Source organism: Chinchilla lanigera, unplaced genomic scaffold, assembly GCF_000276665.1.
Source record: "Chinchilla lanigera isolate Chin_1 unplaced genomic scaffold, ChiLan1.0 scaffold00009, whole genome shotgun sequence".
Taxonomy (NCBI): Eukaryota; Metazoa; Chordata; class Mammalia; order Rodentia; family Chinchillidae; genus Chinchilla; species Chinchilla lanigera.
The window spans coordinates 22,500,166-22,513,663 of NW_004955410.1; the positions used below are offsets into that span (position 1 = coordinate 22,500,166).

The window sequence follows — 13,498 nt, forward strand, 5'->3', positions numbered from 1 at the left end:
GAAGAAAATATGATTCATTTAGAGGGAAGTGAAAGGGGATGTGATCATACTGAGTATCAGGTACAGATAATGTTATCAATAACATTCTATTTATTAAGCAGTTTAAACTGCTGTGTATCTATTGCACAGGACCTCCATATTAAGTACTTTGTAACATCAATTTAACAAGTAGGTTTAAATGTAACAAATATTAGTAAAGTTATCCCAGTTTGCACAAATTTTGATTATATTTTGTATTGAGTTTCTTTCTTGTGGTATGTGAGTAAAATAAAGTTGGATTTGTAGTAGCCTAGAACAACATTCAAATAAAATGCCCACAACTTGATACCTATGGAAACTGCAAGAGAATTTTAAATATAGATGATAGATTTATTGAAGGGGAATGAAAATAAAAACCTCTCTTGGGTACAGGCCAGTTTTGAGTCTGATTTGTTACTTGTTTTTATAGAGTTATAAATAGCCAGCAATGCTAGGGAATGTGTGGGTTGAGGTTTTGCTCTTCCCAAGCACATCACAATAGATGAATGTCCATCCAACATAGGTTGCAGTTTCTGAAAGCCAGGTACATATGAAAATTAACAGTACTGAAGGTCCCGGCATTATGAACCATCCCCAACGCAGAGAAATTGCAGTCAGAATACAGTGTACATTGTGTACAGTACTGTGATAATCAACTCCTTTCTCAGAACAGCTTATCTTTCTACCTTCCATGCAGCAGTGCATGCACACTCACATCCACACATATCTTCATGTGATTTAGATTTTTATGCCTTGCCACCCTGCCTTAGAGCCACTTAGATTTTTCCTCTCCTTTTGTTATGGATTTCACTTTCTGATCTTAAAGCACCAACTTCAAAATCCTTTAGGCTGTCATTATTAAATGTAGAAAAGTTTTTGATGAGATAAATGGTACAATGAAAACAACTGAAAAAAAAACAGAAAGCAATTGGACTTCTTAGGCAATCATATCTATTAAATATGTAACTGCCATTAATGTTATTATTAATGTCAACATGATTTTAATTCCTCAGAATAATTCATGTAGTAAAACAATTGGCAAGAGATAAGTAAAGAAAAACTCATAATTCCAAGATTCCAGATAATACATAATGAGAAAATTAAGCCCATATCTCTATTTGGTGGAACAAACACAAATATATCTCTTTATCTCAACATTTACCTGAAGTAATTATTTCTGGGACTGTGGAACATGCACACTAAATCATAACTACTACAAATGTCCAAACCTCGTTATGAAAATAACCACTTTCTAAGACAGGGTAAGAAACCAAAATGTTAGTAAATCTAGAGTCCAAAGACAATTTCATCAATGGTCCTGCAAAAAGATCCTCTTCAAAAAAAAAGAAAATGAAATTTACCTGTAATATACAGAAACCATATGCAGGATACATATTTTCCCAGAAAAAAGACAAAATATGTAATCATTGTTGTGCTCTGGATATAGTTATGGTCATGTTTTATATGGAGATATCCCTCAAAGCCTTATGGGCCCATAGGTGGGGAGCTTTGAAGGTGGCTGGGGTAGGGGGTATGTTCTGGGATTAAATGTATGATGCTGGAATTAAGGGTACCACACCCTGGGTGTGGGTGGCACTGCACAAACAGCAGATACCCTGGATGCAATATTAAGGGACAGAAAGAAGTCTGCTACTGCTGCCGCTACTACTTCGGCTTCTTCCACTGCTGTTTCGCTGCTTGCTGCCTTCTGCCTACCCTGCTGCACCATGGACAGCTTCTCCTCTGTGATGCCCCTCTGCTATGCCACCCTGCCTTAGAGCCAGCTGAATATGGACTGAAACCTTTACAAACAATGAGCTGAAATAAGCTTTTCCTCCTTTAATTTTGAGTATCGAGTATTTTGTCTCAGCAAAGAGAAAAGCAACTGAGACAGTTACTGAATTCTTAACATGTATGTCAAACATTTTTGTATAAATATTACATTTAAGTTTTAAGAGAAGTTTGAGGTAAGATGAATAGTAGTGCTTTTTTGAAGATGAGGTGGCTGATTGCTCAGCTAGATAATGTAACTCCCTCAAGTTTAAACAACTAGGAAATGGTAAAGGTAAAATTTGGTCTTAAAGTTCCCCAGCCAATTATCCTTTTCCTATGTTATGTTGATGTCTCCAACTAAATGTATAAGTTCCTACTTTTATATGACAAGTGCCTGTGAGAATAATTGAACACAAGGAACTGATGAACTTTCAACTCCACCATCAATAAGAGAGACACTCAAAGATGGGATCTTATTTATGAGGCTACAATTACATGTCCCTCATGTCTCAAAACGTCCCACAAGTCTTTCTTTTGACTCTGGATATATATCTTGGAACTAAGGGCTGTTTCTTCTTCCAGTTTTATGCTAAGAAATGCTTAGCATATGACTTCTCTAATGTAGGTATTTTGGGAAAATTTTGTCTTCAGCAACCATTAAATATTAGTAAACGCTAGTTAACTTATACCTGAATCAAATATCAGAAGCCAACTAGACATCTATTACACATGAAGAGCAATAAAAGCAAGGAGTCAAACTAGGGTTGGGTAAAGATTCTGGAGAAACGTTGAAGGCTCTCACTGCTCCTGGTGTCTGGGTCCTAGACAGTCATGGAACAGCAGGGGGCAGTAGTAGGGAAGACAGCAGCTACTATTCACTGAGCACCGACTCGGCAAGGCTCAGTGTCAACAGTTAATAGCACCATCTTCTGAGCCTCACAATTACTGCATGACGTGGGTACGAGAATTTCCTTCTTTTTAAAAATAAGGAAACTGCAATTTGGTGCAGAAGCTTAATTTATGCAAGATGTGTAAATCCAATTAGACTGTCATTTAACTGGAATAAATTGTATATAGATTAGATGCACAACCATGAGAAATGTTGTGTGGCTTTTTTTACATCGCAGAAGAAAGTAGTCACACAATTTCTTTCTCCCTGCTTCCTAGAAATATACTCAAGGAGAACATGTATATGCTATCATCTAATTATCTGGGCACTCTCAGTTCGGCATGTTGAAACATCTAACTTTAAAGAGGCTAGCAGAGAATTTCACTGATTATGCAAAACAGCCAAATATTTTCACCAACATTAGCTTAGTTACTTATGTATATAAATCCCATTTGAATAAACAGGATAAGATACACACACATATTATATATATATATATAATCTAAAACTCTGTTATCTCATATGGTCCAAATTCTGAAACTGTTTCAATGCTGACATAACACAATAAGTGAAAATTTTCATACCTGATCTCATTGTAAGGGGTTGAAGTCAAAAGACAGATGCAATAAAAGTATTGTATAAAATTATCTTCAGGCTATGTGCACAAGTGTATAGAAAACATAAAAGAATTTTGTGTTTAGACTTTGGTTCCTTCTCAAAGATACCTCATTATGTATATGCAGCTATTGCAAAATCCAGAAAAATATTGGAAATCTGAAACTTTTGTTATCTCACAGCATTTCAGATGAGAGATACTCAACTACTGTCTGTGTATGTGTGTTTCTGTGTGTGTCTTTGTACAATTTTTAATGGAGTTGTGAAGTAAAATTTGGTACACTGCACGTGAAATGTTTCTGACCCTACAATCTGGATATTATTACACTGTTGAGAGTTCTCCCTCTTCGATTGTGTGTGTATACAGGGTAGGTGGGAGTGAGGGGTTCAGTGTGAATGTGTGTACATATCACAATGTATTGCAGTTTTATTGAGGTGAAAGACATATATTTAGGATTGGAAGATTGTGGTTTATTTCCCATGTATCAGAAGAATTCAACCTTATGTAAGGAAAATTGACAGTATTGGATGTATTGGATCATCTGGCTAATAATTAAGCCTACTCAAAAGCCAACACAAAGAGGAAAAGGTATCCAAACTCAGAGAAGAAAACTATCAACCAGTAGATGACTGATAAAATAATATCACGATATCCTAAGGTTTTAGGACAATTTGGTGGACATAAATTATATTCTTGGATAAGGGTCAAAATTCCAAAGTAGATTTTTGTTATAGACTGCATAAAAATGTCAACATATACTACTTTTGTATGGCTTAGGTTAAGAAAATCTCATCAGATAATGGCAAAACTACCATTTTTCTTACACCATAACATCAATCAATACAAGAAATAGACATATTTATTCTTTTGATACATGATGTGTTTTCTTGGATAATAACTACATTTCCTAGTAATTTGATCTCTTTAACTTACTTAATTTTCTAAGAAGTTTAGTAGATAATCAGTAGCACTGGATCATAAATGAGAAGATGAATCATGCAAGAGACTACTTGGGTGGTACAGAATTCATGAGTGGCCTATTATATCCAGAAACTTGATAAAAACTGGCCTATATGCCCTTCAAAATCATTGACACATAAAGAAAACTCTGATATTATAACAAGACACTGATGACTAATGTTGATAAGTATAAGGACTTTAGTTTTAATTCTTTATTTTACAAAATGTTGGAAGAACAACTTCATAAATTTCTTTTAAAATTAAAACTAACTTTAAAACAGGACATTTTTTTTTCTATAGAAAAAGGCAGTGTTTACCTTTTATGCTAATTTGCATCTTGTGCTGAAAAATATGAGTCTCATGTATTTTAGCTTTGGAGGAAATGATATGCTACCTGGATAGAGACATGCTAACTTCAAATTGTGCATTTAGAGTCAGTGCAGAGTCTCCTTCATTTATTACTTTGCTTGTTTTTAATTTAAATGATTGATTGATTGATTGAGACAGAGTTTTGTTGTGCAATCCAGCCTGGCCTTGAACTTACTTTGTAGCTCACACTGGCCACAAACTTGCAGTGATCCTCCTGCCTCACCCTCCTGAGTGCTGGATTACAGGCATGCCCTAGCATGACCAGCCTAAATATTAAACTTAAACATTAAGTCACAAGCAATAAGAATGTTATAAAGACACAGCTTTCTTTCTTTGCATTATTTAAACATTAAATGTAATATTTAAGTATTAAAATAATATTTACAGCACTTATACTTGATGTACAGCTCCTTATTTGTGCTACTATATTATGGATAAGAATATACAGAAGTGAGTTTTGACAGTCTTACAACTGGCTGAGTTGTTGCCTTGGTGAATTTAGAGTCTACAGAATAGGATATGCACTGATTATAAGTTTCACCAAAGCAAAACATTATGTTTATTAATTTGATAGTGTTATGATATACAAACCATCTATGCTCCTTAAAAATAAGCAATACATTACTCAAACTTTAAGTGATTAGATAAGGAAAGTTTTAAATAATTAAAAAGACTACCTTTTTGTTTACATGTGGGAAACCTTGACTTTGAAAAGTTCTTTCAAGAAATTAAAATGTACAAGATGGTTTTCTGATAGAGATGGATGAAGTTATGATGAAGCATGATGTATGTTAAATAAAACTTCATTCTGGAAGCATCCTCTGAATCTTTACATTTATAAACGAGAACATAGAGCAACAATATGAAATTCTCAGGAATTCATGGATCTGAATGCTACCAAATCCAGCCCATTCCTATTGTAGATGATATGCTCGATCTAAGAAAAGTGACTTTCACACAGTAAGTTGGAAACAACACTATTTTGCTCTGCAAATAAATCTTACATATTGATTATATTTCCCTTGGCAGTATTTTCCAAAGCGATTTACTCAATGATTCATTCATTCTCATCTAACAATTATGCTTTCTTATTTTGTGATTTTATTGTAAGTGACTATATCAGCTATCACAAAGAATCAAGAAAAACAAAATGTTATAAAGCAGTATATGGCTTTTTTCCTCTATGAAATTATAGATAAATGCTTTTTTTCTTCTAATCACCCAGTGTTTTAGACTAATCACTGGAAGCACCTTGACTGATTATGAAACAGTGACAGGAAATAATCTATGTAAATATCCATCTCATGCATTATATTTTATATATTTTTTGATACCGGGAATTGAACTCAGGACCTTGCGCTTGCCAGGCAGGCACTGTGCCACTGATCTATATCCCTGGCCTCCATCACATGTATTTTAAATCCTTTATGTCAAACTATTTCATTTTAAAGTCACCTTAAAAATATTTACATGTTTTGGTCAAATAATCAAACTAACTACTTGAAACCTTAGTGCATTTCCCCCAGATAAAAAGCTTTCAGAGTCTCTCTATATAAGAAATCTGTCTTAGTGCAGCTTTTATTTCCATTAACTTTTAAATTGAATTCAGAAGTCTTTTGATTGTTATATTAGTGGTTTGAAAAAAACTCCATGGTACTTATCAAACTACAGTCTGATTACAGAGTATGTGTATTGTGGCAGGTCAATTATTGTAAGTTTTTATTTGGTATGCATAAATATTATATATTTTTAATTCATAATTTACTAAAGAGAATAATTTTATGTAGATTCCCAATGCACTTTCCTGGAGTCTCCTTAGGAAGTAAGAATTTGTGTTATTATCATCATGATTATCATTATTTAAATATGAGGAAATAAATCTGTTGCCACAGACCAGCACATGGCTTCCCATAATCTGCATTCAGTCACTCTATCTGTCCTTCCTGTTCTTTCACACCAAAGCTCCAGAGGACCACAAGAACCTCCTTTTCTTGGAACATGACTCCTGTCATCCCCTCTCTTTGGCTTCAACCATCATGCCAGAAAGGTTTTCTCCTTTCACCCTGTTCATTGCAAGCTCGTACACCCAGTACTAGCTGCTCAGATTTACTTGGTGGTTAGTTCATGTCACAGACTTTATGAACAGCATTATTTAATTAATGCCTTGTAACAAACCTACTTTACAGATAAACAAACTTTGGCTAGTCACCCAGTTAGGGAGTGGCCAGGTCTGGGATTTGCAAGCAGGTAATCTGACTTCAGATTTTCCTCTGTGATACATTAACACCATGGTATATTGATATACCATGATATATTGAGATGTGACTCAATAAACTTTCAAGAACAAGAGTAAAAATAAAAAATACTTCTTTCATGGGTATTTCATTGACTTGCTCACTTTTGTTTCCTATGTTTGCCCTGTATCTCTCTGTGATCACACTCTAACTTCTTACCACTGACAAAATCAGTGATGTGCCTGTCTTGTTTTTTTTAACCATTCAGTGCCCCTTTGAGAGCAGTGTTCTGATTCATCTGCATAGCGTCTGTAACATATGGTATAATTCCTTTCATAGGCAAAACTTTCTATGAATATTGGTTATATAAATTTATCAGTGAAGGTATTAAAAGATAGTTTAGATTGAATCATAAATGACTTATAAAAGAAGTGCAAGAATCCAGATAGCCAGCCTGTAACTTGATAAACACAATGTTATCAAATGAGTGTTTGTTTCTTCTCAAATCTGATCTTTTGTGTTGATCCTATAAAAGTGTTCAAGCTCATTCATTCATGTAAATGCATTGTTTGGTTCCAATGAATCCAGACAATAGAATTCAATGTAGGAACCCAGGTGAATTTCATGTACTCTAAACAAACAGTTAAAAATAGAAATAATTCTTTATAACGGTGACTGTATAAACAAATCTTGCTTATTTGCCTTCCCCCTAGCTGATTCAAATTTTTCAGTTTTGTATGTATGCATATATTGACTCATCTAGATAATATTCACTAGTCTGTGAAGAGAGAAAACTCATTTAATTTTTATTTTACATGATACTATGATAATGTAGTCATCTTTTAAAATTTTTGAATTTGAACTGGATAGTTTGATATTACTTAGAGGCAATTTATGTTTATTCACACTATGTTTTGCATGTTGGGGTGGAGAGTGACTTGAAGAGTCAGGCTCAGAAGTCTCAAAATAGCCACAAGTAAGATGTAGAATTATTAGATATAAGAAGTGCCTTTTATCCTTTCAAACTGAAATTTAATATATATGGTGGCAAAACTTACATAATTAAGAAAAGGTAGTTATTTGGAGGTCGACAGTAACTTGCTGAATTAGAACAAGGATTCTTGGAGGAACTCAGTCTTAGAATTAAACATTAGTTTTTTAAGTTTTAAGGTCTGCAATTTAGTAGAAGTTTTATCTAGCCTGAAAAAATCAAAACATACAAACTAATCATACAAAGAGTAATCTTATGGCTGAAAGCATGTCAGAGAACTTCTCACACATGAATTACTTTGGAATAGTTTTTCACATACTCCTGAATGGTCATTTTTGCTGAATGAATTAAGCCCAGGGGATGAAGCCATGACTGATAAAAAACCACTATGGATTATCAATAATAAATGTCCTGATAAATTATCTCAGTAGAATCAAATTAAAAACCCATGACAGCTATGCAATTCGAAGAAGAGTACAAAGCTGTTTTTCACAATTAGTTTCACCCTAAGAATGGTACTCAGTTTTTTCATTTATCTTTGGGGGAAGGAATGCCTTTTCAAGGCTTTCCTTGAGATTCACCTTAAGTAACTACACAAGAAGCTTGTTGAGTCAGCTACTTGATTTAGAGAAAATTATGACATTTTTTTCCCGAGCAGCTAAGTGCTCTTTAAGGAGACTTATTCACCAGTTAGAATGTTGCGCTTCTTAACATTGCTGCTTGCTTAACTTATGGCCTAGAACTTACTGAAGAGTTTCCGGAAGTATAGTACCAGAAAGCCTGCAAGGAAGAATTATCAACAGTGTTTGCTGGGATAATATGCACCTCCAGTCTCCTTTCACAGACCACATTTTTCTTTTTGTCATACCTGTGTTGCCTTTGGGGTACCTTGGGCACTGCTGCCCAGAGATAAAGGCATAACTAACAGCCCCTGCTTGTCCCTCATACATGAAAAGGATGTAACACACTCATTTTGATTTTCTTCCTAAAAGGAACAAAAGACTGAGTGAATCTGCCACGGGCAGGTGCAACCTCAAATCATGAACACTGGCCAGCCCTTTACAAAATCAGCCAGTGGAAATTGAACCCCCTCACCACAAGTTTAAACAAAGCCATCTAATTTGGTTTTAACCCCCAGTAAGGGGGGAATAACCAATAAAAATGACAACCTAAAGAAGCAGAGCTTGCCAATGCGAACCTACATGCAAGCCAGAGATTTATGATTTTGTTTCCCGGGAGGGAGCGACTAACGCACGCACACTGACCATCACTATAAAGAGGTAAAGAGAGAGTGAAAGGGCTCAACGTACACACACCCCGCTCCATACCGGGGACGAGTCTCCGAGCTGAGGCTTGTGCTGTCGGAGGGCCAGGCTGAAGCTGACCGCCCCCACGGCCACGCTGGACACCCCCAGCCCTATCTCCAGCACAGAGAGCACCAAGAGGCTCCCAATAATCTGGCCGCTGGTGCACATGCTTCCTGGGTCATCATTCCTTCCAGATCAGAGAGGGAAACCAACCATCCACCTTCTTTCTTCCACAATCCTCCTTATCTCTTACACCCCCTACCAGATCCCAAAACTTTTCTTTCTTCACCAGCAAAACATATATCCACAAGGACTGGATTTTCAGAACCAGATATCCTCTTCCCCGGCCCCGACCAGAGGCGAAAGAGCTGCTCCACCCCCTGGCACGTTCAGACAAGGACTGGAGAGGAGTCTTGCTGGGCTCGGTGGGGGGAGTCCAGAACAGAGCAAGTCGGGAGCTGGGCGTTCGGGAGCCCGACCTGGGAGCCCCGGGGGCTGGAGCTGCGCTCGCAAGGCGCTGTCCAGAGTTCTGCCGCGTCCCCGGTCTCCGCAGGGAAACCAGCTCCCGCCTCAGCCTCTCAGACCTGTCAGACGCCCTTCCCTTCCTCGCAGGGATGAGCTTTGCTTCCCGGAGGAGGTCCAAGGGCTCAGAGCTTCTCTCTGCGTCTCCCTCTCTTCTCCTCGCCTTTGTTTTCGTGGTAACGCAAAGTGCTCCTGCCAGTCTGCTGTCCCCAGGCGGAGCGGGCGGATGGTATTCAGCACCACGCTCCTCGCAGTTGCCGTGTCGCCAGAAAAAGCGACCTTGTCTGATGGCCTCTTTCGGTCTGGGTTTTTTCTCTCTCGTCGTCGTCCTCTTCCTCCCCCTCTCTTGATCTGATTTTCTCTCATTGCTATGACCTCATTGGGATTTAGAAGGTGGACAGAGGAGGGCGAAACCTGGTGTATTTGTGGGTCTAGAACCAATACTCTTGGCTGGCTCTGGACCCGTCCCTCCCGGGACCCTAACTAACCACAGGAATCTAAGCGATCCCTACCTCCGCATTTCCCCACTGGCTCCCTTCTGGGCTTCTCTCCAGCAGAGAGGGGAGGCGATGCCTACGTCAACGCGGGGATCATTCGGTGTAAAACTTTCTTCTGCATGTACACGGACGGGGTGGGGGAGAAGTGACCAAAGCAAGGCAGAGGAGGAGAGGCTGGAGAAAGCCCAGCAGCCTCATTCACGGGACAACTCAAGGTCCTCACCAAGAGACCCCTGTGTCCAGACGACATCTTAAGGAGAGCCCAAGCCACGTCACCTTCCAGGTCTGAGGGGAAGGAGACTGGCCCGGAGCCTCCACAGGGAGGGGATGTGGCGCCCTGCTCTCGGGCTCGCAGATCTCGCTCCCCCTTAGGTGCATGTGCTGTCACTTGACTGGGATGAGCAGTCAGACCCAGCCCACTTGGGACCCCGCATTCTCACTCAGTTTCGAGAGATATGTTTGTTGTATACCGTATTGGAATAGACTTTTGTTTTTAAACGTCTGGGTTTATGCACAACTCTTTTTGCTAATCTGCCGTGGTCAGAATCATTAGGGCTGGGGAAACCGTGGTTTGAGTATCTTTGCATTATCGTCTTTGAAGCTCATGGGACTCTAGATGTCTAGGAATTATTGTTTGAATCCCTTTTTCGTTTTTCTTGATTTTACGTCAAGAAATAAATCTCAAGGTATTCCACCAAGGGCATCCAGGAAGTCAGGAGGGTGAGAGGAGATTTTGAAATGTGAATCACCTTTCTCAGTAACTGGGTTCCCCAGTTAGAGATGGATGGAAGGAAAACTGGGAAAGAGGATGGTACAGGAAGGCACCTTGACCTCTAACAGATACTGCAGGGCAGGTAACCCTGTGGTGCAGTGTGGTCTTTAAAACATCCCAAATGCTAAGAACACAAAATCAGGGTGGCCTATAGCCCAAGTTCTGTAGCAAAATTACCAGCTTTGATTTTCTTAAATTTGATTCAGGGCTTGTATCACAGTTTAAATTCAACTGCACACAGCAATTTCTTTTCTTCATGATATATTTATTCTACAATTATAAATTTTAGTCCTCTTTCTTTAAAAATACAAAAAATGTAGCAATTAGCATTTATGAACCTTTAATGAATCTTCAATTACTGTAATATTTAGAGGGAAAACTTAAACCTGCATACTGAACAATAATTAGGGGATTCACTTTCAACTGAAGCATGGCTCATCCAATTTTCAGTTGTTGGAAATGCTCAAAAGCCCCTATGGCCTCAGTGATTCATAGTTTCCTTAAATATTGTAGATGTCATCTAAATGATCCAAGTTTTTATACAGAAATAATCAGTATTTTATTGCTTATCTTTTGTTTTGCATTTAGTCATTGCTTCTTCAAAATTAAGTCTCTTTATCCTCTTTTGGAAATAAATAACAAGTTGTACTAGTTAGTAAAATAAATTGATTAATGCAGTCCTGTAGGCAGGAAGATAAGTTATTGGAAGAGATCTTATTTTTTTATGGAATGTAGAGTTGATGTGACCAACATATGATTTTTAAAGAGTGAAAGAAATGAGCAAATCTTACAATTGTCTGGTTTTATTTCTGAAAAATACGATGGCTAAATGAGGTTAAATATCCCAGAGCCATGTATATATGAGCATATGCCCAAATACACGCACTGTTGATTGATACTGGGTTATTGTTTTGCAATTCAAAATTTTGAAAAATCTCCCAATGAGTCACAATAACTCAGAAAAATGTTTGGAAAAACATATAAACAATCATTATCCACAGAAGCATCACCATTCAGTGTTTGAAAACACGACTATCCTTGTCAGAATTTTCAAAAGATCATTCCATTACATTTTCTGGGACATAAAGTATCTTCTGCATGCTTTTTAAATTGATATAAAGATTCTTTCAAAGTTAGCCATGTGTATCTAAAATTTCCTCATAATCATGGAATTAAAAGACAAAAAGTGGGTTCAAACTGGCAAAAATATCGTTGTTATTATTATCATGACCCCTCAAAAATATTTACTAGAGCAATAAAAACAGGGTTAACCATATGTGAAGCACACTACTGTCCAAACTCCAAGAACATCACAGTTCAAGGATTTATTTCCTCACATTATAATACATCAGAAGTGTTACTCATAAAATCCATTGAAATATACTTTGATCTGCATCTTTAGTCAGAGCAACTGCACAAAAAATCTGCAAGCTTGCCACCTGCTGGCTTGTACATGACACAAGTGAATGTGTGCATAGTGTCAAAATAATTCTTATGAAGTCTTCAACTAATAAAAACCTTATTCATAATTGTTCACATTAAAGACCTAAGTATTACCAAGAAGGATTGAAGTGTTCTGAGGGCTTTGTGTATGTATCAACCCAAATGAGATTTACAGAACTTTTAATATGTAGAGAGAGCAATGTGCATGAATTGGTAGACTAATACTACCTGCTATGGTTTGAATGAGTGTCCCCCAAAATCCCTTGTGATAAGGGTTTGATCTCCAACCCACTGTGCTATTGGAAAATGATGTAGACTAGTGAAAACAAAGAGAGGTCACTAAGGCAAAGGGATGTATCCCTGAGGGGGATGGTGGGACCTCACCCCTTCCTCTTCCTTTCACAGTTTTTCCTAGATGCCATGAAATGAGCATCTTTCTCTACCATGTGCTGCCTGCCATGGTGTCCTTCCTCCCCATAGGGCAAAAACCAATGGAACCAACCAATCATGGACCGGGACCAAAAAAACTATAAGACAAAATAATAAAACTTTACTTTTTATTGCAATTATTTCAAGTATTTTGTTACAGTGACAGACAACTATTACATTTCCTATCTTACTGTAATGAGGCACATGACAGAATGATAATTTCAATCACTAAATTTTAAATGATTACTTTTAAACATCAAAATCATCGTGATCTCATTTATACTGTGTGATATAAACTGAAAGTTTATAGTGGTCTTAGGCACTGGACTGAATGGCCAATGTATTACAAAAAATTAAGCAAATGAAAAATTGCAAAATAATTTCAAACAATTAGCAGTTTGAAAATGCTAGAAGACTACTCACTATTTCAATACCCCTTTCCATGTGATTAGAAAAGATGGCACCTAAAGATTTGCCTTAGATTTGATGAAGTGGTTGTGCTAAAAAAAGAAAGCAATATTTTGAAGATTTTTTCTTATTTAAAAATAAACAGAAATAATAAAGCCAGAATATATTTTTTAGTTTTTCTTTGCTTTTAGCTATTATACAGCTTAGAAGTCATTATCCAAAAGTACTTTTAGTATTTGTGAATATTAATGTGGGAAAATATAGTATGTA

General features: G+C 37.2%; 1 protein-coding gene across 4 annotated transcripts in view; it reads right to left on the reverse strand.

The window, feature by feature from the left end:
• Tmem196 (transmembrane protein 196) overlaps positions 1-9,342 on the reverse strand; it is a 54,378-nt gene extending 45,036 nt beyond the window's left edge. For all 4 annotated transcript variants that reach the window (XR_259856.2, XM_005377359.2, XM_005377357.2 and 1 more), the window contains exon 1: positions 9,161-9,342. Coding sequence is in view for 3 of the 4 variants with exons in the window: in XM_005377359.2 (XP_005377416.1) it covers positions 9,161-9,325 (165 nt within the window). In the remaining variant the exon portion in view is untranslated. The remainder of the gene's footprint in view (positions 1-9,160) is intronic.
• Between the last annotated feature and the right edge of the window lie 4,156 nt (positions 9,343-13,498).